Source organism: Lynx canadensis, chromosome A2 (assembly GCF_007474595.2).
Source record: "Lynx canadensis isolate LIC74 chromosome A2, mLynCan4.pri.v2, whole genome shotgun sequence".
Lineage (NCBI taxonomy): Eukaryota > Metazoa > Chordata > Mammalia > Carnivora > Felidae > Lynx > Lynx canadensis.
In genome coordinates, this window is record NC_044304.2 from 124,969,718 (window position 1) to 124,992,713 (window position 22,996).

The 22,996-nt window shown below is 39.0% G+C and overlaps 1 protein-coding gene across 2 annotated transcripts in view; it reads left to right on the plus strand.

Annotated features, from left to right (window-relative positions):
* The window catches only part of NPSR1 (neuropeptide S receptor 1), a 151,938-nt gene that overhangs the window by 84,548 nt on the left and 44,394 nt on the right, over nt 1-22,996 (plus strand). The window contains exons 3-4 of one of the 2 annotated variants that reach the window (XM_030295296.1): nt 11,507-11,610; nt 21,312-21,405. The exons of the other annotated variant lie outside the window; for it this stretch is intronic. Of the exons in view, the coding sequence (XP_030151156.1) occupies nt 11,507-11,610; nt 21,312-21,405 (198 nt within the window). The remainder of the gene's footprint in view (nt 1-11,506; nt 11,611-21,311; nt 21,406-22,996) is intronic. 2 annotated transcript variants of the gene reach the window in all.

The following is a 22,996-nucleotide window of genomic DNA, read 5'->3' on the forward strand; positions in this document are numbered from 1 at the left end:
CCAGGCTGATCCCTGTTTCTGCCTTAATCAATCACCCACTAGGCTAGGCATTGCTCTCATCTCACTGTGCTATTCTAGTGACCAACCGTGGCCCAAATCCTCCAGCTTTCTTCTGGCCCTGAGATTTGGTTCTGCTCCCTTCCTCTGCATGCTTGCTCCTATCTTCTGTCCCCTCTGAGCTTTGGCTCCATTCCCCACTCAACACAGACAACTCATTTTTGCCCCAATATATTATGCCACAGCTCAGACTCTTTTCGATAACTCTGACCTTGAACACCTCAGCTTGCCTTGTAAGTGATTCTCAACTGGAGGCAGTCCTGGGGCATTTAGAAATGCTTGGGCATTTGGAACTATCACACAATCCAGGGATGCCACATTTTCTGCAATGCACAGTATGGTCTAGCCCAACAAAGAATTGCCCCATAAACAGCATCTTTGCTGTTCAGCAAAACAATGGCCCTATCTCCGAACCTTCATCACAACTAGTATTTCTTGGTGTTCTATTCTCTCAAGTATTGGCTTGGTTGTATTCACCTTGTGAGCCAATCACTTAATTTAATTAGCACTGTCTTCATAGTGGATGCCAAATGTATTAAATTAACTAGATAAATTAACAAGCGTGCATTATAGAAAATAACATAGACGGTCTTTACTGTAGATCAAGTTTAAACAAAGGCTGAGCCTCCTATTTATCAATTTTTTTCAGAAAACTATCTTCCAGAAAATTGGGTAGGAGCTCGGGACTGGGCTAGGAGCTAAGATCTTAGATTATGCAGAGGCAGCCTTTAAAGACTCTCTCTAGACAATGAATGGTCGTGTGTCTCTTCCTGCCCTATCTCCTGTTGCACGTTGAGTTCTTTGGGAGACAGATGCTGAAACAGAATTAAGCATGCAAAAATTGGAGGGGATATAACATGTATGAAAAGAAAAGGGAAGAAGAAAGATTATAAGAGGACCCATCGGAATATGATGACAACCTTACAGTTTCTACCAGCTCACCGTAGGACTCCCATGCTAGATGGAAATGACTAGACCCTTCTACTCACACCTTGCCCAGTCCTTGGCAGAGCTTGTACTACTAATAGAGTGATCTCAGCCAGGAAGCTGGGACAGACCCTGAGGAATCTAACAGCTGGAGGATGCCAGAAAACCACACTCTCCACAGTTGGACAGTGAGGTTTTTCTTCAAGAGGGATGTGAGCAGCCTGTCTCCATGTCTGCCTCACCTCTTTATGTGTAAGTCTGCCCCTTTTTACAGCAGGATGAAATGAGAACCAAATATTTCTTATTACAATTTACAACTCTCGTGCCAACCTGCTGCAACTCAGCTGCCTTTGGGCAAGAACTGCAAAGAAAAAAAACCCATTAAAAGAATTCTTCTCTTGGATAACTGCAAATTCTTCTCTTGGATATTTAAAAATGCAAGACCATTGATGGGATGGGTGGAAGCCCATTCTTACTAGGAAAGCAAACTCTCAGTAAAGGAGGAAACAAGTTGTCCATGTCTTGTATTTACACCCAGAGTCAGTTTGATCCTCACGTTGTGCAATGGTGATGATGTACTGTCATGCCTCCAGAAGTTTCCCCCTAAAGTGGAGTGAGGAGGAGAAATGGCAGTGCCTCAGTGCCTTATTTGTCCTCACTTCAAGGAAACATATGCTCTTGCTGAACCTGATGTTTACACATATGAATATAAGAGTTCTTCACCACCCAGCAATACCAATGACCCACACTGGCCAGTTGGCCTCAAGTGTTGAGATTCTTGCCTTTGCACACAATGGAAGCAGAGAATAGGTTTTAGGATGACTTGTGTTCCTTTAATCAGGCACATGATTTTTATTTGTTCAGTGGACCAATGGAAAAAGGGAGGCACTAGCGACATTCATGACTTATTAAGACTAACTGAAAATCTCAGGAACAGCTTTCTGTGAAGAGAGTGGTCTGATGAGAATGGATGTGATGGTTATTTACCTAATTGAGCAGTAATGACTGAGGTGCGGGCCACTTTCCCAGGATTAATAAAGAGCTGGGGAGTTGACAGTTTGGGCCATTAAGCTCAGCCTGTACTTAATCTTGGTGAAGGGCACAGTGCCAGGATCATATTAGTATTGTAAAATGAGTCTAAAACTTAGAAACACAAGAACTTACCTTTTTGAGAAATAATTTTAATTGGCAGTTAAGCACCTGACAGGTTGGGTAATGCAAATTCCATCAATAAACAAATTTTTACATAAAGTCTTCAAATCTTGTTCCATTTAGAGAGTCCTTAAGCATTTGGTTGTTAAAAGAGAGAGAGAAAGAGAAAAAGAAGGACTCTTAGCAATATCAAAAACATTTTCATGTGCAACCACAAGCAAACAATTACCACCTCCCTTGCTTTAAAAACAAAACAAACAACCACACCAGAGATGTTGAGTTGAGCTGGAAGCATTGTATACCCTGGAGATTCACTGTTGACATTGCCATCTACAGTGTCCTCCAGGAAAACCAAAGCACCTCTCGTCCATAGCTGAAGCTAAAATAACCTTACATTGTCAGAAATGTCAAAGTCATTGTTAAAATTGTTTGTATTCAGTAGTCCTCTTATCCAGTGTGACAAATGCTCATGTACTACTCATTTGCCAAAAAAAGTTACTCGGCTTGCTAAGTGTTCATTATTCCTGTAGTCCTGCTTTGTAAGGGAAAATATGAACATCAGCTGAGAGCAAGGAGAACCTAAGAAATGGTGCTTCAACTCATTCTCTGTGTAGGTGAATCCCTCACTAGTGGCCTTGCATTTTCAAGAGCTTTGCAAATCTGTTCAGTTGGCCATTTCCTCCTTCACCTTGCAAGCACTGAGTATCTCACAAGACACCCTGAAAAAAGATGAGGCTATAAACATGAGTGAGGCACAGCCACTACTAATCAGGAGCTTACCATCTAGCAGAGATCTCAGAATCTAGAGAGCTCTTTTAGAATTCTGCTTGGGGATCAAAATTTCCAATCACATTCCTCCTTCCAGCATCTTGACTCCAAAATCATTACCTTAATCTACTCTGAAGGACACAGTTAATGGGACTCAGTCTGCTCTGTGAAACCACATCTGCTGAGGCAGCCAATCAAGCAACAGCAGTGATAATGTCGCCATTCATTTACCAGAAAGTTACCACGCTCTTGCCATGTAATAAGAACATGTTAGGGTCTGGAGACATGATGGCACATTAAAAAAAATCTTTATCCCTCATAACAAAATTAGAGAGAAATACAAAAAATAAATGTGTTCATGTGTCATGGTACTTTGATGGTAAGCTAGGGAGAGGCCCAGAGGAGGTAATCAACCAATCCCAGTATGTAGAAAAGGCTTCATAAAGGTGGTAACCTTGAACTAAACCCAGAGGAGTTAGGATATCCTTAAGCAGAGGTGCATAAAGAAACTCCCAAGCGAAGGGAGCAACATGAAGAAAGGGGCTGGCAGAGTGAATGGCCAGGAATTGTCAAGGAACAGTAAGGGTCTCCCGTAGAAGGTCTGTTGGCTGCATCTTCTTTATGCATTACTGGACTAACCAACAGTCTCCATCCTTCACACACCCTGACTAACTAGCTCCCACTAGCAGGATAGTCCCTAAGAAGCTGTCCATTTATGCTCCCTCTACTTAGGTTATAGGAGTCCCAGGGGTCTGTTCCCAAACCAGTTTATGCCAGTTGTTCTCATTATTACAACTATATAATGGACATAAACAACATGAAAGGGTTGTTTCTGTGAAAATTAAGTTGGATACATTGGAAAGACTTTTTTTTTTTTTCCTGAGTCACTAAAAGAAGCAATAGAATTAAGCACAGGGAATGTAACTATAAAAGAATGAAAAAGGATTATAAAAATCTCTACAATGAGATTCTGCCTCAAATTGCTTCACTGGTATCTCAAGTTTTCCAATTTAAAGAAAGCAAAACTGGAAATCATAAAAGATGCATTATGGATGTATTTTCTGCACACAAAAGAAAGATGATGCATAAAATCAAATAAAACTCTTGGCCCTACATTAAAGAAATGGATAAATACATGCACATTAATGTTTTATATAAAAATGTTTTAAGATGGGGTTGTGTGCGTGCTTCCTTTTTTTAACCAACGTTTTGATCAATTAACCAGCTGTCAGTATAACTGCTGGTTGAAAGGGTTTCCCTTATGGTATGAATTTGTAATAGGACCAGAAAAGATCAGACCTAAGAGGTAGGCAGGAAGGCTCCAAAAGTCACAGTAGGACGATTTGTAGTTTATACTGTAGAGCAGGAGGTGGGGGGGGGGGGAGGCAAACTGTAGCCCTCCCACCAAATCCAGCCTGCAGCCTATTTTTATAAACAAAGTTATTATTGGGACACAGCTATGTTTGTTCAGTTAGAGGACAGTCTATGGCTGCTTCCACTCTACGGTGGCAGAACTGAGGAGTTGTTACAGAGACAGTGTGAAGGTATACATGAAGGTTTAGTTTAGGCCTTCAGGAAAGGTATGAAATCATGCCCTCCTGCCCAGTTACCTCTCAACAAAAACCTTAGGCCACTGTGTGACCAAATACTGTTGCCCCAGAGCACAGGGAAATACACAGAAACAAACAATAAAAAACCCTCAACTCTTGGGGATGGGGGCATACAATGGCTGGCCCCAGGTACCACACCAATTCCATGAGAAGTCACCTACTACTAGGGGAAGGGCATAAAACTCTCCCACACAAGACTCACCACATCGATATAAAGCAGAAGTTCGACAGTCATGGTGAGGTAGCAACTGGAGTGCTGAGAAGGTCCCAACCCCATGGCCCAGATGCACAGGTGGATATAAGAGGCTGAGCTCAGGCAAAGTAGAACCTCCAGCCAGCAGCTTAGCAAGCACTGAGCAACAAGAGGCAGCAGTGTTACAGGAATGCAGATGCAGATGAGGGGAGAGAATGGATTATTAGAACACCCCACGCCCCAGCTCCCACCATCACTGAACACTCAAAGAGGAATTTGAGGCATAGGGGTTGCAAGTGACCATAACAACAACATCGGTAACCAGTAGGAAAATGCAAATTGAAGCTAGGCCCTTATAGCCCAACAATCTCACTCCTGGGTATTTACCCCAGGGAAAAGAAAACTTACATTCACACAAAATCTTAATACGTCGATGTTCGTAACAGCCTTATGTGGAATTGCCAAAAACTGGGAACAACCCAAATATAATGAACTTATTATCCTCCCGTATTCTCAAGAGGCACCACCATCTCCCACGAACACCCAAGCCAGGACCCATAATACAGTGTAGACTTCTCTCTCTGCCTCCCATTTAAAACATCTATCACTCAGTCCCCAAGTCCTCCTAATTTTACCTTATAAAGTATACCTCAAATCTGCATCCTTCTCTATATCTCAATTCCTATTTGACACACCCTAGGTACTACTTATCTCTTTCCTGAACTTTTGCACATTTCCCTAACAAGTGTAGTGTAAAATCTAGCACTGGACCTCCCAAACTGATCCCCCAACAGTAACTAAAGAAATCTATTTGAAACAGGTGTTTGAACACATCAACATTCAATTGCTCCCACAGTACACAGGGGAAAAAGCGCCAGAGTTCCTTTAACTGGCACCGGAGACCCTAAATGGCCCAACTCTTGTCTCTGCAGCCCCATTTCGTGCCGCTTGGAAGCTCCTACTTCAGACTTCAGCAACGACAAACTGATGTTGTTTCATATACACAAGCCACGGAATCTCTTACCTCACTTTTTCTCGCCACAACTTTGCTCATGGTGTCATCCCTGTCTAGAATCAGTGTCCTTCACCCCCTTTCCATGCGACCCCTTCATATTGACCCTTCAGGGTTCAGTTCAGGTGTCCCCTCTTTCTTGATTTCTCCCCACTCCACCCATATCTGTGCTCCAACTGGGAACCCACACTCATACTTGCAAGAAGCCATCAAAGGGGCAGTAATGCCTGCAGGGAGCCTGTTTTGGCTTTTCTGAGTATTTCAGCTTCCTAGGATCTCTCACTGAAGAAATTTCAAGAAACAGGAGTAATAGTGGGGAAGTGATTAAGACTTTTAAAGTGCACCCTTTGTTCCCAAGGTCCTGTTAATTACCATTTAAGAAAGGTTTATTTGCAATGTATTCAATTACTTAGGTGACTAAATAGCTTTTTACTGATCAGATCCAGCAGCATTTGCTTAATAGCAACAAATGCTGTGGCCCAGGCTTCACTGATAGTCTACTCCTAGATATGGGCTCATTAAAGACTGAGCTCCAGGAGAAAAAAGAAATGTTACTGGGGGTACAATATAATTGTTAATGTATCACTTCAGTTCAGAAAAACATAAGTTTAGGGATTTTCCCCATTATTCTTTATTTAAAGAATACGTAGGGGTGCCTGGGTGGCTCAGTCGGTTGAGCGTCCAACTTCAGCTCAAGTCACGATCTCAGTTTGTGAGTTCCAGCCCCACGTCTGGCTCTGCATGGAGGGTGCAGAGCCTGCTTGGGATTCTCTCTCTCCCTCTTTGTCTGCCCCTTCCACGCTCTCTCTCTCTCTCTCTCTCTCAAAAATGAATAAATAAACTAAAAAAAAAAAAGAATATGTAAAACAAAAGAGAATATCCAAGGAACTTCAATTGGCCCAATCCACTCACACATTCAGTCCATTCCTGCCAGGAAACCCTTCATGAGATTTCTATTAATCAGGTCATAACCCACGACTCTCAAGACGCTGCTCAAATCTGACCTTCTCAGAACTTCTCTGATTTCTCTAATCTTTGACACTTTTGTTGTAGTTCCCATGTGCTTGTCCATGCTCTAATTGTCACCTACAGAGAAACAAAAAGGAAAAGACAGACAGGCATAAGACTGGGAGGGCCCAATACCTTACATGACAGACCCTACCTTGTGAATGGTCAAAGGAAGCTCCTGGAAAAAAGAGGACATGTCAGCTAGATATTGAAAGGTAAATAATAATTCAACAGACTGACAAATGGAACAAGGCAATTTCAAGAAGACGGAATGCATGTCTGAAAACATGAATGTGTGATCACTATGGTGTTCAATATAAAAATGCCAGGTGGTTACTTAGCAAGAGGTAAGTCTTAGCAAGTCTTTATGCTAAGTTGGGAGCTCAGCCTTTATCTTGTTTACAATACAGATCCTGAAAAGGAAGATTTACCATCACAGTTCTCTAAAGGTATAAAAGCAAATCCTATGGGTGGAGTGATCCTACAAATAGAGGAGGCTGAGAGAAAAATCAGGGCAACCAGGACAGGGAATGAGGGCATGGGAGGAAGAATTGTGCCTGTATATTGGTCTAGGGATTAAAGGAGAACAGATAGAACAAGAATTGGGAAGGGAAGGGGAGGGGAGGGAAGGGGAGGGGAGGGGAGGGGAGGGGAGGGGAGGGAAGGGGAGGAAAAAAAAACAGTGTGGTGAAGACTAGACACTAACATCCAGTCTGGGTTACAAGTCTGACTTTAGCTGTAACTTGTTACACAATCTTAAAAAACATTTTAATCACACGAAGTTTGCCTATCTATCAAATGAGGAATTTATAGTTTTTTGTTAGATTAAAAAATCTTGAGATACTTTAAATACTTAAAATATTGACAAAGATATAATGACTGCTTAGTAACATTCCTTAGGATCATGCTCCGTGTTGTACAGAAACCTGGATTGAGAGTAATAATTCTCCTTTGAACAATGAAGCCGACTCTAGTTACATGAGATGTCACCATGGGGGGAAGCTGGGTGATGGGTACGTGACGACTCTCTGTGCTATTTTTGCAACATCTTGTGAGTCTTTAATTATTTCAAAATAAAAATTGATTTTATTTATTTTTTAAAAATGTTTATTTTGAGAGAGAGAGAGAAAGAGTGTGAGTGGGGGAGGGGTAGAGAGAGCTGGAGAGAGAGAATCCCTAGCAGGCTCCATGCTGTCAGTGCAGAGCCCCATGTGGGGCTCGATCTCACCCACTGTGAGATGATGACCTGAGCTGAAATCAAGAGTCAGATGCTTACCTGACTGAACCACCCAGGAACCCAAGTTTAATTTTTTTTTTTTTAATTTAGATTTTTTTTTTTTTTTATTTTTTTTTTTTTTTTTTCTTTTTATTGTTTTTTTATTTTTGGGACAGAGAGAGACAGAGCATGAATGGGGGAGGGGCAGAGAGAGAGGGAGACACAGAATCGGAAACAGGCTCCAGGCTCTGAGCCATCAGCCCAAAGCCCGACGCGGGGCTCGAACTCACGGACCGCGAGATCGTGACCTGGCTGAAGTCGGACGCTTTAACCGACTGCGCCACCCAGGCGCCCCCCAAGTTTAATTTTTAAAAACCCATAAATGCCTTTTCCAAACCATAGAGACAATTTATTTGACAAATACATTCTGAGCACCTACTACATGCCATCCCCTGCTCTGGATGCTAGCCTCCCTTCTGTTCTCATTCTCCAGCATGCACAGAAGTAATTAACCAAGTGACAGTGCCATTTTCAGTTTTTGTTACTCCTCTTTAACAGAAACACAGTAATAAAAATAAACCATTGGAAATGAAATCATGAGCGGCCTACTCCAAAATAGGAGTTTCTTTTGTGGTTTAGCTGTTCAGCTTTCCGAGAGCCTGAACTCAACCAAATGGAGACCCTTCACTTCTAAGTAAGGTTCTGCCCACTCTTCTGTCTGAGCAGAAATGCACAGAAACCATAGATTCTCTCCCATAACACCTGGCAGTGTTTCTCAACAAAGGCAGGATTAGAATGTTGATCTGAACAGTTTCGTAGAGGGTATAGTTCGTATGTCATGCAGGACAGAGTTGACACTTGCTTTATCTTTGTGCAGCCTGAAGCCAAGGTGTGTGTCTTCATGACCATACATACTAAAGCCTCGATTTCAGCCCCCACGCACCCTCCCACCACAGCAGGACAGAGCAGTCTACAGCCTCAAAAATCTGCACAACCCTACATTGAGAGCCTGCTGCAGTATGCTTAGCACATCTAGCCCCATTCACTAATTATCTACAGTCAATCATAAAATAATGAGTAAATTACCTGTGTTCTACCCATCCTCTCCTCTTCCTTCACTATATAAACCCAGCTCTGCCTCCATCAGCTGATCACAGCCAATTACTCTGACCACAGCTGTGACTTCTCTCCTTGACTGCTAGTCCCTGGACCAACGAGTCCAAAGTGTCTTCGTGTCAGCCATCACTTTCAGTTCAAGGGGACCCTTGCTATGACCCCCGGCAGGTTTGCAACTTCCTTTTGGGACTAGGACCTCCAGCCTGCAGAGCAGAAAGGTATACACAGTGCCCCCCAGGGGTTCACTGGGAGTAATATGCAGTGTGACCATTCCCACCCCTACCCCTTGGTTCTCAGGCATATGTATATCTCCTGTTAGTGACACAGCACCATAAAGAGAGCTCTGATTTAATGCATATGCAGCATTTTGGAGGATGGGATTCCATGCTTTCAGAGTATTGCCACTAAGCTGGCACTTTGTGCCTTTACTAGTGCACCCCAGTGCTCCAGGAAGACAGCTGTGCTGGGTGGTGCACTGTGTGACATAAATAGATTCTATGATCCATGGTGCAAGCCTATATCCCCTTCACAATGAAGTGGGTTTCCTGATCAGATACTGTGTTGTGCGGGATTCCATTCTAGTTGGGCAATCAGAAATCCTCTAGAGATTGGTGAATGGTGTTGACTACAACTCAGAGGTCAGGGAAAGCATGTTCATACCCAGAATAAGTATACGCTGGGAAGATGGACAGCTGGCCGTTGCAATATCGAAGGGTCCAATGTAGTCAGCTTGTCACAAAGTAGCTGGTTGGTCTTCTTAAGAAATAGTGTCATACTGGGGCTCAGTGTTGATCTCCACTGTTGGTAATTCAAAGACATTCAAATACAGCAGTAACTAGATTGGCCATGATAAGGGGTAATTCATCATGTTGTCCAATGAGTAGTCTTGCTGTCTGCCACTATTATGAGGAAGCAGATATGGAGTTATTCCAAATGCTAAGTATATTAGTATAAATTAAACATTCAGGGAATGGGGAAATGAATACTGGAGGGTCTGCAGATCTAGTGAACCATTCCATTTCAACTAGGATTCTATTTGTTACCTGGCCCCAAAGATTCCACTCTTATAGTCGGGCCAAAATGACACTTCGGGTCTCTAGGTATCATGTCAACATAGAGCCTGTGCCTCAGTACTCAAAATGTCTGTATATTCTTCTTTCCCCAGTGTACAGTCACACAAATAAGTGACTATAGGTCCCTTTGGGGAAGGACTAGGAGAATTATTATAGTGCAGCCTTACCATGTATAATAAGACCAGGCTCTATGACCACCTTTCCTACATCCACTCTAGCATAGTTGGAAGCTTCTTTGTAATGCAGGTGCTCTTCTCACCAGTACATCCTTGATAAGTGATGTGTCTTCTGAGTCCTTCCATGGAATATAATTCTCTGGTGGGTCTTCTGGCTTTACATAATATATCCATTATAGCATGCACACTTTACTTGGCCTTTTTATTTTTATTTTTTCTACTGTCTGCCGGGGCAACTCACGCATTTCTCTTTTGCCTAGGAAAGACCAACACTTTCTCCAGACTTCTAAGAGCTACCCTGGCAATGAATTTGCCTTGCCTCTTGGGTCTTTGACAGAGTGTTATATCCCATGTTCCAAGGAAGTGACTCTAAGTCAATGAATTCTTACTTATCCTGTTTTAAGTACCAGCCCTATCCATCAATTAGCAGAGAATCCCTATAGCACTGTTTTGAGAATGATTCTGGATCACATGATCAATTAGTGATATGTCATGGAAGGGTGAGAGGGAGCTTCTAGACATATATTTTACCATTTCTGATATAGATATCTACACAACTTTCAATCTAAGTACAGAAATGAGTAAAGATAACCACAGGAGCCTAAAGTCTCTGACTTTGGTCTCAAATCTTGGCCTCAGTTCCTCTGTTGTTTAGCCAATTAAGTTAATGAAATTGATAGATCATGCACTTGATTTTTTCCAGGCATAGATGTTGAAAGGGGAAAGGAGAAGAAAGAAAAGAAACCTGGAGTGAAAGTGGAGTGCTGTCATTGCTGGTAGGGAGGTAACAAGAGGTCGACATTATAAACAGTGGGTACAAGAAGAGGGATTTTGAGGGGCTTCTTAAAGATAAATATTTTCCTTTTCTCAATTTTTCCCTTATCGATCCTCACACAGTCCTTATTTTGGTACAGATCTAAACCCCCTTAAAACTCCTCTTCTGTGACTTATAAGGTCAACTGTATGGTTACCAAAATCATTTTAGTCATTACCAAAATCCTTCCAAGGTGGTTACATCTGAGTGGTAACGAGACCTAATAATAAAAGTCAATGAACTCCTGCCTTGCCTTACTTTTCCTTAATGGCCACCTGATAAATCAGAAGGAAAAAAAAAAATCTCCCTAGGAATTCATTTCTATTGTGGCAAGGCTGGAAATTTGAAAGAGACTAAAGTTAACCACTTGCATGTTTTTGTTAGACTCTTTCACAGGACTGGTTAACATCTTGACAGATATCATTTGGCGATTCACTGGAGATTTTATGGCACCTGATCTCGTTTGCCGAGTGGTCCGCTATCTGCAGGTATGTAGACCTTTAAAAATATGAGGCAAAGTGACAAGTAGTTTTTGGAGTCTTCACAAGGAAAATAATATAGAACTCAACACTTCCACACAACGAACTGCTCACTTCCTCCTAGTTGGAAGGATAAGCCAAATTGGTAAGATTTTTTAATTTTTTTTTTTGCTAAAAATAATTAATATATAAAGCAAACATAAATAAGCATTAATAAGAACATAAATATTCACATTTTAAATGGGGGGGCGGTAAATATGAAGGACTTTGACATATTCTGGCTTTCTTAGTCCATTCAGGCTACTGTAAAAATACCACAGAGTAAGGGTCTTATAAAAACAAACATTCATTTCTCACAGTTCTGGAGGCTGGAAGTTCAAGATCAGTGTGCCAGCAATTGTCAGGTGAGGGCCCTCCTCCAGGTTACAGACTTCTCATGGCAGACGGAATAAGGGAGCTCTGCCAGGCCTTGTTTATAAGGGCACTAATCCCACTCATTCATGAGGGCTCCACCCTCATAACCTAACCACCTCCCAAAGGCCTCACCTCCTACCATCATCACACTGGGCATTAGGATTCATATGAATTTTGGTGGGATACAAACATTCAAAGTTCTTTTTTTGTTTGTTTTTTGGTTTTTGTTCCTTTAATTTTTTCCTCCTGAAACTAACACAACACTGGCTACTGTTCTTTTTGAAAAACTGTGACAGATTGTCAGAAAATAGGTATTATCTCTAGTTGTTTTAACTTGTGGTGCCTGTATTACCACCTAAATTGGACTTTTAAAAATATCTATTGGCGTTTGAATTTCTTCTTATTTAAATTGCCTACTATCCTTTTCAATTTTTTTATAACTGGGATACTTGGGGTTTTTTTTAATATTTATTTATTTTGAGAGAGAGAGAGAGAGAGAGAGAGAGAGAGGGAGAGAGAGAGAGAGAGAGAGAGAGAGAGAGAGAGAGAGAATCCCAAGCAGGCTCCATGCTATCAGCACAGAGCCAGACTTGGGGCTCAATCTCATGAACTGTAAGATCATGATATGAGCTGAAAATCAAGAGTTGGATGCTTAACTGACTGAGCCACCCAGGCATCCCTGGGATACGTGCTTTTCCTTAATTATTGCTAATATCTATTTTTAGATTAAAGACATTTATACTTTGCCTGTTGAATATACTTTAATGTAAAAATTACTAATGCAAATATATATGCATAAAATAGATGGTACAAAATATTACATATTTACCATATACATATATTGTTAATACACCATATATGTACATACTATGGATTAAGGCACTTCAACTAATACAGAAAGAATGAACTGTTTCATAACTGGCATTAGAACTGATGTGTTCTGTTTCTGAGCTCTTAAAATTATTTTCCATTAATAATTTTTATTTTGATGCCCATATTCCGGATCTAAATTGTTGTAGCTCTAGAGATGTAGAGTACATTTCTGGAAAACCTTATCCCACAGTATTCCACTTGTTAGTAGGGTTTTTAAGAATCTTCATATCTATATTCATCTATGATTTTCATTTATTCTATCATTTTCAGACCTTGGAAATGGAGTTACTCCATCTTCAGAAAATGAATAGAGAATAGTTACAATTAAAAATCTTTGGGGTGCCTGGGTGGCTCAGTCAGTTAACAGTCCAACTTTTGATTTCTGCTCAGGTCATGATCTCATAGTTCGTGAGTTTGGCTCTGCCTCAGGCTCCATGTTAATGGTGCAGAGCGTGCCTGTGATTCTCTCTCTCTCTCTTTCTCTCTCTCTCTCTCCCCCTCCCTCACACTCTCAAAATAAATCAATAAATTTTAAAAGAATAAATAAAATAAAAATCTTTTGTGTTCTGAATATAATCTTGAAAGTTTAGTAGATGTGAAAGACCCCTGATTACCATCTGGAACTGGTATTTTCTCAGGGGTTATTTTTTAAAACATATTTTAATTCCTCATTGAAAAAATTTTGCTTCCTTGTAGATAAATGTTATCAATTGCTTACTGTGGCAATTGCTGAGAAATAAATTATGCCAATACTTAGTGTTAGAAGCAGGGATATAGTTGACTAAATAGCTCTCAGTTGAGGTAAACTAAACTATCTATCAAATTGACCTAATTGACATTTACACAACACTTCATCCAACAAGGCAGAATACTTATTCTTATCAAACTCACATGGAACATTCACCAAGGGAAATTACATCCTGGACCATAAAATACACCTTAACAATGTAAAAGAGTGGAAATAGCACAAAGTATGCTCTCAGACCAAATTAGAATTAAACCAGAAATGAATAACAGAAGGCTAGCTGGCCAATCTCAATGTTCTGGGGGATTAGACCCACTCTAGGTAACATGTGGGTCAAATTAAACATGAAAATACAACTTATCATAATTTGTAGGACAATAAAAACAGTGCTTTTGGAGAAATTTATAGCATTAAATTCTTGTATTCGTCAAGAAAAAAGACCTAAAATTAATAATCTAATCTTCTACCTTAGGAAACTAGAGAAAACAGACAATGTATACCTAAAGCAAGTAGAATTTTTTAAATGATAAAAACTAGAGCAGAAATTACTAAAATTGAAAACAGTAAATCAACAGTGAAAATCAATGAAACTATAAGCTGGTTCTTTGGAGAGATAATAAAATTGATAAACTTCTAGTGACAGTAAACAAAAGAAGAGGGTTGGCACAAATTGTTAATATTAAAAATGAAAGAGGGTTAATTACTACTGATCCTATAGATTTTAAAAGGATAATAAAGGAATGTTATGAACTATATGCCTGAAACTTTGATAATTTACTTGAAATGGACCAAATCCTTGAAAGACACAATCTACCAAAACTCATATAAGGAAAAATAGACAAGATGAGTAGGCCTGTATCTGTGAAACAAATTAAATTAATAATTAATAATCTTCCGAGAAATAAAGCACCAGGCCTAGATCGGTTTACTGGCAAATTGTACCAAATATTTAAGGAAGAAATTATACCAATAAGTTGCTAATTTTTCTAGAACACAGAAGCAAAGGGAATGTTTCCTAACTCATTCTGTGAGTCCAGCATTATCCTAACATCAAAAACAGACAAAAGAATTACTGGAAAGGAAAACGATAGACCTATATTTCTTGTGAAAATAGATGTAAAAATTATCAACAAATACTAGCAATTGAATCAAAGTATTTATAAAAAGAACTACATACCACAGTCAAGTGGAATTTATTCCATGTATAAAAAGCTGGTTCGACATTTGAAAATCAATTGATGTAATCCATTATCTCAAAAGACAAAGAAGAAAATGTATATGATCATTTCAATAAATACCAAAAAATCATTTGATAAAATCCAATATCAATTCATGATAAAAACTCTCAGTAAACTCTTCATGGAGGAAAATTTCCTGAACTTGATACAAGAACATCTACAAAAAGCTACAGCTAACCTCATACTTAATGGTGAGAAACTGGATGCTTCTTTCATAAGATTGAGAGCAAAGCAAGGATGTTCACTCTCACTACTCCTATTCAGCATCATACTGAAGTTCCACTAACTCGACAGGACAAGAAAAATAAATAAAAGGTATACAGATCAGGAAAGGTGAAATAATATCTTTGTTCACATATGACAAGATTGTCTATGCAGACAATCTGAAAGAATTGACAAAAAACAAAACCAAACAAAACCACAGAGAACCTATGGGCTTATTAAGTGAAAATAACAAGATTACAGAATATAAGATTAGTAAACAAAAGTCAATTGTGCTTTTATATGCCAGCAATAAGCAATTTGAATTTAAAATTAAAAACACAATACCATTTATGTTAGCACCAAAAATATGAAAGCTTACGTATAAATCTAATAAAATACGTGCAAGATCAGTATGAAGAAAACTACAATACTTGATCAAAGAAATCAAAGAATATCCAAATAAATGGATAGCTATTCTATGTTCACAGAAAGGAAGTCTCACTATTATTAAGATGTCAATTCTACTCCAATTTATAAATTCAATGCAATCCCAATAAAAAGTTCACCAAGTTATTTTATAGATATAGACAAACTCTAAAATTTATGTGGAAAGGTGAAAGACACAGAATAGCCAACACAATACTGAAGAACACAAATGAAAGACTGATACTATCTGATTTCAAGACTTACTATAAAGCTACAGCTAAATCAAGACAGCATGATATTCGCAAAAGAATCAACAAATAGATCAGTGGAACAGAATAGAGGCCCAGAAACAAATGCACACAAAAAAGTCAACTGATCTTTGACAAAGGAGCAAAGACAGTTCAATGGAGAAAAAACAGCCTCTTCAAGAAATACTGCTAGAGTCATGGGATATCCACATTAAAAAAATAATAATCATCTAACTACAAACCTTACACCTTTCACAAAAACTAACTCAATATGGATCATAGACTTGAATGAAATATGCATGCTATAAAACTACTAGAAGAAAACATAGGAGAGAAGCTAGGGTACTTAGGATTTCTCCGTGACTTTTTAGGTATAACACCAAAAGCGCAACCCAAGAAAGAAAAAAAATGAAAAGTCTGATTTTATGAAAATTTCAAATTTCTCTGCAAAAGACACTGTTAAGAGACAGAAAAGACAAGGCACAGAATGAGAAAAAAATGTTTGCAAAACACATACTTGATAAAGAATTTGTATCCAAAATATACCAGACCTGGATGCCTAGGTGGGGCTCAGTTGGTTGAGCATGGGACTCTTGATTTTGGTTCAGGTCAGGATCCCAAGGTCATGGGATCGAGCCCTGTGTTAGGCTCTGTGCTGAGCGTGGAGCCTGCTTAAGATTCTCATTCTCTCTCTCTCTCTCTCTCTCTCTCTCTCTCCGCCCCCTCTGCCCCTACCTCCCTTCACTCTCTCTCTAAAAAAATGTACACACACACACACACACACACACACACCCCTCTTAAAACTCAACAGTAAGGAAACAGCCCACTTAAAAATAGGCAAACTATCTGAACAGACAGCTAACCAGAGAAGATATGTAGATAATGAACAAGCATATCAAAAGAAACATTATATGGCATTAGGGAATTGCAAATTAAAATGAGAAAGCACTACATACTTATTAGAATGACTAAAATCCAAACAACTGATGATACAAAATGCTAGTGCTGTTTGTAGGAGTGCAAAATGGTACAGCCATTTTGGAAGATATTTTGGCAGTTTCTTAAAAAATTGAAAATACTCTTGGGACACATGGGTGCCTCAGTTGCTTAAATGTCCAACTCTTTATTTCGACTCAGATCATGATCCCAGCATCATGGGGTCAAATCCCGTGTCAGGCTCTGTGCTGACAGTGTGGAGCCTGCTTGGGATTCTTCCTTTCTCTCTCTTTCTCTCTCTGTTTCCCCCTCCCCTGCTTGCACACACACACTCTCTCAAAATAAGGACATAAAGATTAAAAACAAAGAGAAAATACTCTTATCGTGCAAGATAGCAATTGTGCTCCTAGATATATATCCAATTGAGTTGATGGCTTATGTTCATACAAACTTGCACAAGAATGTTATAGCAACTTTATTCATAATTGTCAAAAATTGGTAGTAAGATGTTCCTCAAATGCTGAAAGGATAAAAAAAAAAAAAACTTTGGTACTTCCATATCATGGAATACTATTTAACAATAAAACATAATGGGCTATCAAGCCATGAAAAGTCATGGGGGAATCTTACATGAACTTTGCTAAGTAAAAGAAGTCAGTCTGAAAAGGCTACAGAAGTATGATAACTATATGATGTTCTGGAAAAGGGAAACTATGGAGACAGTAAAAATATCAGTGGTTGCTAGGGATTTGGCAAGATAGACTAGGTAAAGTACAAGGCATTTTTAGGACAGTGAAGCTTTTCTGTATGAATCATTGATAGGGGACATTATTCATTTGTCAAAACCCATAGAACTATACAACACAAGTATGGACTTTAATGGTAATGTATTGATATTGGATCATCAAATTTAACAAATGGACCACACTTAAGATGTTAATAATGGGGAAAAGTTGGGGATGGAGGTGGAAACTATCCTTTTTTCTATGAATCTAAAATTGCTCTAAAAAATAAAGTATATTAATTTTTTAAGTCAATCCAGGGATCCTCCTTTACATGAATCCAATCTGGTATTTTTCTAAATAAAATTTTTCTAAGTTTGCTGCATTTAAGTCTCAACTTCTGTGCAAGATTTTCTTTGGTTTTATATTTCCTAGGTCATTTTTGTCAGAATAGAGGGGTGGGGTAGTGAGAATTCAGACATATGTCCTCAATCTGCCATCTGTTATCCAAATGGTACCCCATATGTTGTTGATGTGTAGAATTTTCATTGTTGACATTTATGAATTGACTATAATTGTACTTTGATTTCCTTCTTGACTCAAGTTAATTACAAGGGTGTTTAAATTTCCAAGTGGTATTTAAAAAAAAATAACATGATACTGATTTCAGTTTTTATTGCTTGTTGTTTTAAATATGCAAATTATATAAATTGTATAATTTTGAAATCTATTGAGGGATTTTTTTTCTTGGTAGTTTATTTTATGATCAATTTTTGAAATGTTGCTAGATATTTTACAATAATGTGTATTATTTTTTAAATGTGTTTAATTATTTCTATGTATTATTGTGTTTTATACTTGGTAAGTCTTTGAACATTTTAGTTATGCATATTTAGTATTATGTTACTTGTTACATATAAGTTTATTAATATTCTGTCATCATTATGTATCGTATCAATAAAAATAATCGCTTTGTCCCATGTAGTACAGTTTGCTTTGAATTTAATTTGTCAAATAGTAGTATTGTAGTAAATGCCTTCTTTTGATTTTAGTTTTTCCTATGCCTTTGGCCATCACTCTATTTTTAAACTTTGATAATAATTTGGACTGAGAGGCTTATTTTCAACACAGTATACAGTTAGATTTGTGGAAGGGTCTTGTACATAGTCTTTGTTTTAGTCAAGGAGGTTAAGTCATTTATATTTACTGAGACAAATAGTGTTTGGTGTTATTTAAGTCACCTCATTTTAATCTTTCTGTGTTAATTTTTTATTTACATGTTTTTTTTCCTTCCTGCTTGGTTGTTAATTGTGGTAGGCTGAAAAATGGCACCCCCAAATCCAAATTCTAATCCCTGAAACCTATATATATTACCTTATATGGCTAAAAAGGACTCTGCAGATGTAATTAAGTCCAGGAATTTGAAATGGGGAGATTATTCTGGATTATCTTGATGAGTTCAAGTGTAATTACATATATCCTTTATTAAAGGGAAGGGGGGAGATTTGACAAGCAGACAGAAGAGCCATTGTAACCATAGACTCAGAGATGAGATTGGTGTGGCCACGAGTCAAAGAATACTGGCAGCCACCTTCAGCTGAAGGAGGCAAGGAATGGATTCTCCTCTGGGGCTTGTGGAGGGAGGGTGGCCCTGCCAACACTTTAATTTTTGACCCAGTGTAACTGATTATGGACTTCTAGTCTCTAGAAGTATAAGAAAGTGCATTTATGCTGGTTTAAACCATGAAGCTTGTGGTGATTTGTTACAATAGCCGTAAGAAGCTAATAAATTATTTTCCCCCCTTTTATTTTATGTCATAGCTTATCTTTAATTTTTAAATGTAATATGTCTCTATCAAAGTAAAAAACAACAGAGACGTCTAAAATGACCAAATGGAAATATATAATATGATTTCTTTCCTTCTACTCTCTCTTCTCACTCAATTCCCCAGATTTTTCCCTGGAATGTTTCCTAACTATATTCATAATGATGTTGTAAACATTTGTGGGATTTGGGGGGACTCATTGCTTACCATAGCTATTATTATTCAATCCCGTCCCTCTTCTAGAGTTCTTAATTTTTAAACAATGCTCAGTCAGCAGAAATATTTCCTCAAGGAAGATTTTTCAGGAGATTATGTGATGTTATACTTTCTTTTTTTATACATTTAAGAAAACTATTCTGTGCCTTGGCACAGAAATGATATTTACAAAATTCTTGGATCATAATTTTTCTTTCAAAACTCTGAACATGTTTTTATGCTGTTTTCTGGCATTTATTTTTGTAAAAAAGAGGCATGACAATTTGAGATGCATTTCTTTTATGTAACCTTTAATTTTTTTTTTTACCCTGCCTACATGTTTGAAGACCCTTGAAATTAACTACTCTTTTTGACTGTCTGAAAGTACATCTCTTTGTGTTAACATCGCCTACTCCTCCAGCCACTCCTTATTGTGACCTTTTTCGTCTTGCTTCAAATTCTGAACTTGTGTTGGCAAGTTCCTCAAGGTCACAGTCACTCAACACAGTCAAAGATGGCTGAGATTCTTACGACCTTCTCACCAAGACGTTCCATCCCATAGAGTTCTGCCCTTGGGAGCTTTCTTTCTCATATTCCTCGAATGCCACCTCCTATGCTGTGTGTGGCCATCGTTAAAAGTTCTGAATTCATAGGTCACACGTACAAATCCCACTTTTCTCTAAGAAGACTGTTGTCTAAATTTTTTGGTTAAATTTGGCCAAAATTCTTCTCCCTGTCCATATTGCATCTTTTTAGCAAGAGGAGAATTTCTTCTTATATCCCTCAGGAAAGCCTTTAATCTTTAATCAGAACTCCCACCCTGTGGCACCTTCCACAACATTAGTGCCAGGACGCATTTGCAGTGGTGTTATACAAATACAAATAATAGAGAACAATAACATAGTTGATTGTTATTTTTCTGAATGAGAGAAAGAACAATAAGGTATAAATTCAGACAAAAGTTATTGCCAAAGTCACGGTATTTCTATTTTGTTTTTAGGAGAGATTCAGACACTCACCCTTAGACTCTGGTCTTTGAGTTATTCTTCCCTGCTCTGGAATTGATCCAAAGGTTACAAAGCAGAGATATGACTAGACTCTTGGTATAAATAAGGCTCAAAGTTACCTGAAAACTTTCCACCTTGATCATTCTTTCAGAAATATTTCATTTAATTACATTTTGATTATGCTTTTAACATGAGAGATGTTAACCTCTTATATCCCAATTTCCTTTTCTGCAAACTATGTAAATAACACTGTACTCAGGATAATTAAAGGGCATGAGTAAGGTTAATAAAAGAGAGGGTGGGAAGGAGGAAGGGGGGGACCCAAGGACTGGCCTTAATGAACAGTTATACCAGAGAAGTGGAGGAGGAAGTGAGCTCTGAGACTGTCAATGCAGATGATGATAAATGATTCTAAACAGCACATGGGCTCCCAGAAACCAGATCCCTTCCATTGTCTCTCAACAACTCACACTGATAAAAGGCAAATGAACGTTTGTTTCTAATTATTCTGGAATGTCAATTGTGGCAGGGAAAATTAGGTTAGCTTTAAAAGTCAATTACAAACAAATGTACCATGCAAATGTCAAGAGAGACTGATCCTGAGATGTGGAGTCTCCAAGAAGCCAAATGAATGAGTGAGGAAGGGTGATCTGGAAACATTCTCCCCAGCTACGACTAACAATGACAAGTGCAGCACCAAGAACAGCAATCTGCTTGTAGACACAGGGAGTGAATCATTTCTCTCCCTCACCCAAATTTCATCCCTCCCTAGGTTTGGTGTGCAGGTTTCTCAATAGCACAGAACATTCTTCTTCCCATTGTGTGGATTCCCTCACTTCTATGAAGTCATGCACCCCTTCTCGTTTCTGTCTTCAGGTTGTGCTGCTCTATGCCTCTACCTATGTCCTGGTGTCCCTCAGCATAGACAGATACCATGCCATTGTCTACCCCATGAAGTTCCTGCAAGGAGGTGAGCTGGCTCAACCAAGCACTATTCTGTAAGAAATCATCCTTGGGTGAGAGTGGGATTGTTCTCACTAATATCGTCTATGGTTCTTTTCCTCCCACTTTCTCCTTCTCTGCTTTCTTTCTATTTAATGGGTCTGATTGTCCATAAAGATGTAGAAAGAGAGGCAGGATGCCTGGGGAAATGCTGATGGTTCCCACGGATGGTCAAGAGCTACTAAGGAGGGTAGTTTGCTGGGCCCACTTTGTGACCATTTCCCTTGACCCTAATGCCTCTGGCCTCTTCCTTTAGAGCAGTGTTGACACATACACCTCTCCCAAGAAATGAATATTTCCACTTCAACTTGCTCATTTTCCAGAAACAAGCACCTTGCCCTCTGTACTCCCAAACCATAGAAATAATTGGAAAGATTTTTTTAATTCATAACAATACTGGAAACAAAGAACATTCTCCTTGATCCAGTGATAGTAAGGAATCCTTAGGAGGACGCAGATGGGTCAGAGGGAAGACTGAAGCCACACAGTTGCCAGTACCCACAGGCTACAGTAATGTGGGTGAAGTGTTAAGATTGTGTAAAAGCCCAGGGCAGGAAGGACTCAAGGAAACTAATGGGTGATTTCTGGAGCACAACAAGGAGGGTTGATCACTGCATGTTTCCTTTCCCTTTGGCCTCCCCAGCCCTAGAGAGGCAACAGGGATGGAGGTCTCTTCCTCCTAATCGTGGGGGTGTTGGATTTGGAGAGACAGAGTTGGGGGTCTTAGGAATCAATGAGTCCTTGGAGGGGTGATGGGTACCTAGTCATGAGACTAATTATCCATTACTCTGCCCATGGGCAGAGCTTACTTTCCTCCATGACCCCTGAAAGCAAGTAATAACCCAATGTTCAGTGACCCATACCACGCTTTCCCAAGCAGCCCATGAAAACTTATGAAATGAAGAACCTAATGTGAAATCTTGACTACAAAGATGAGGTGCAATCAAATATAGAAAATGGGACAAAAGTCAAAACGTGGCCAATAGATAATACTTTAAAATACCATTCTGTGTAGTTTACAACTAAGAAAGCAAAATGAACAGAACAAGCAGAACGTTAGAATAAGTAGAATTAATGTCATCAGAATCTATTGAATATATCAGATAATACTGGCACATGTGCCCTTTGACATAGGAATTCTACTTTTTGGTATCTTCTCTTGACAAACACCCACATGCATGCAAGTATGCACACATGTCATTTATGGTAATGTTGCTTAGAATAGCAGGGATTCCCTCGTTGGAGGAATGGCTGGCTAGCCTATGTAGAAGTTTCAGTAGCTTAGATTTATTGATTGCATACTATATTCCATTCACGATTCTAAGCTCTTTATGAATGTTAGGTACTTTAATTCTTACAACATCTCTGGGAGATAGATGCTATTATTATCTGAATCTTATAGTCTGGACAATTGCAATTCAGATAGTTAAAGTAACTTGCCCAAGATCACACAGCTGGTAGGTGTAGGGGCAAGGTTTGAACCCAAGACAGCCTGGGTGTCTTTGACTACCATATATCCTGCCTCTCAGTGAGGTATTGGGATAGCAATGGATAGTAAA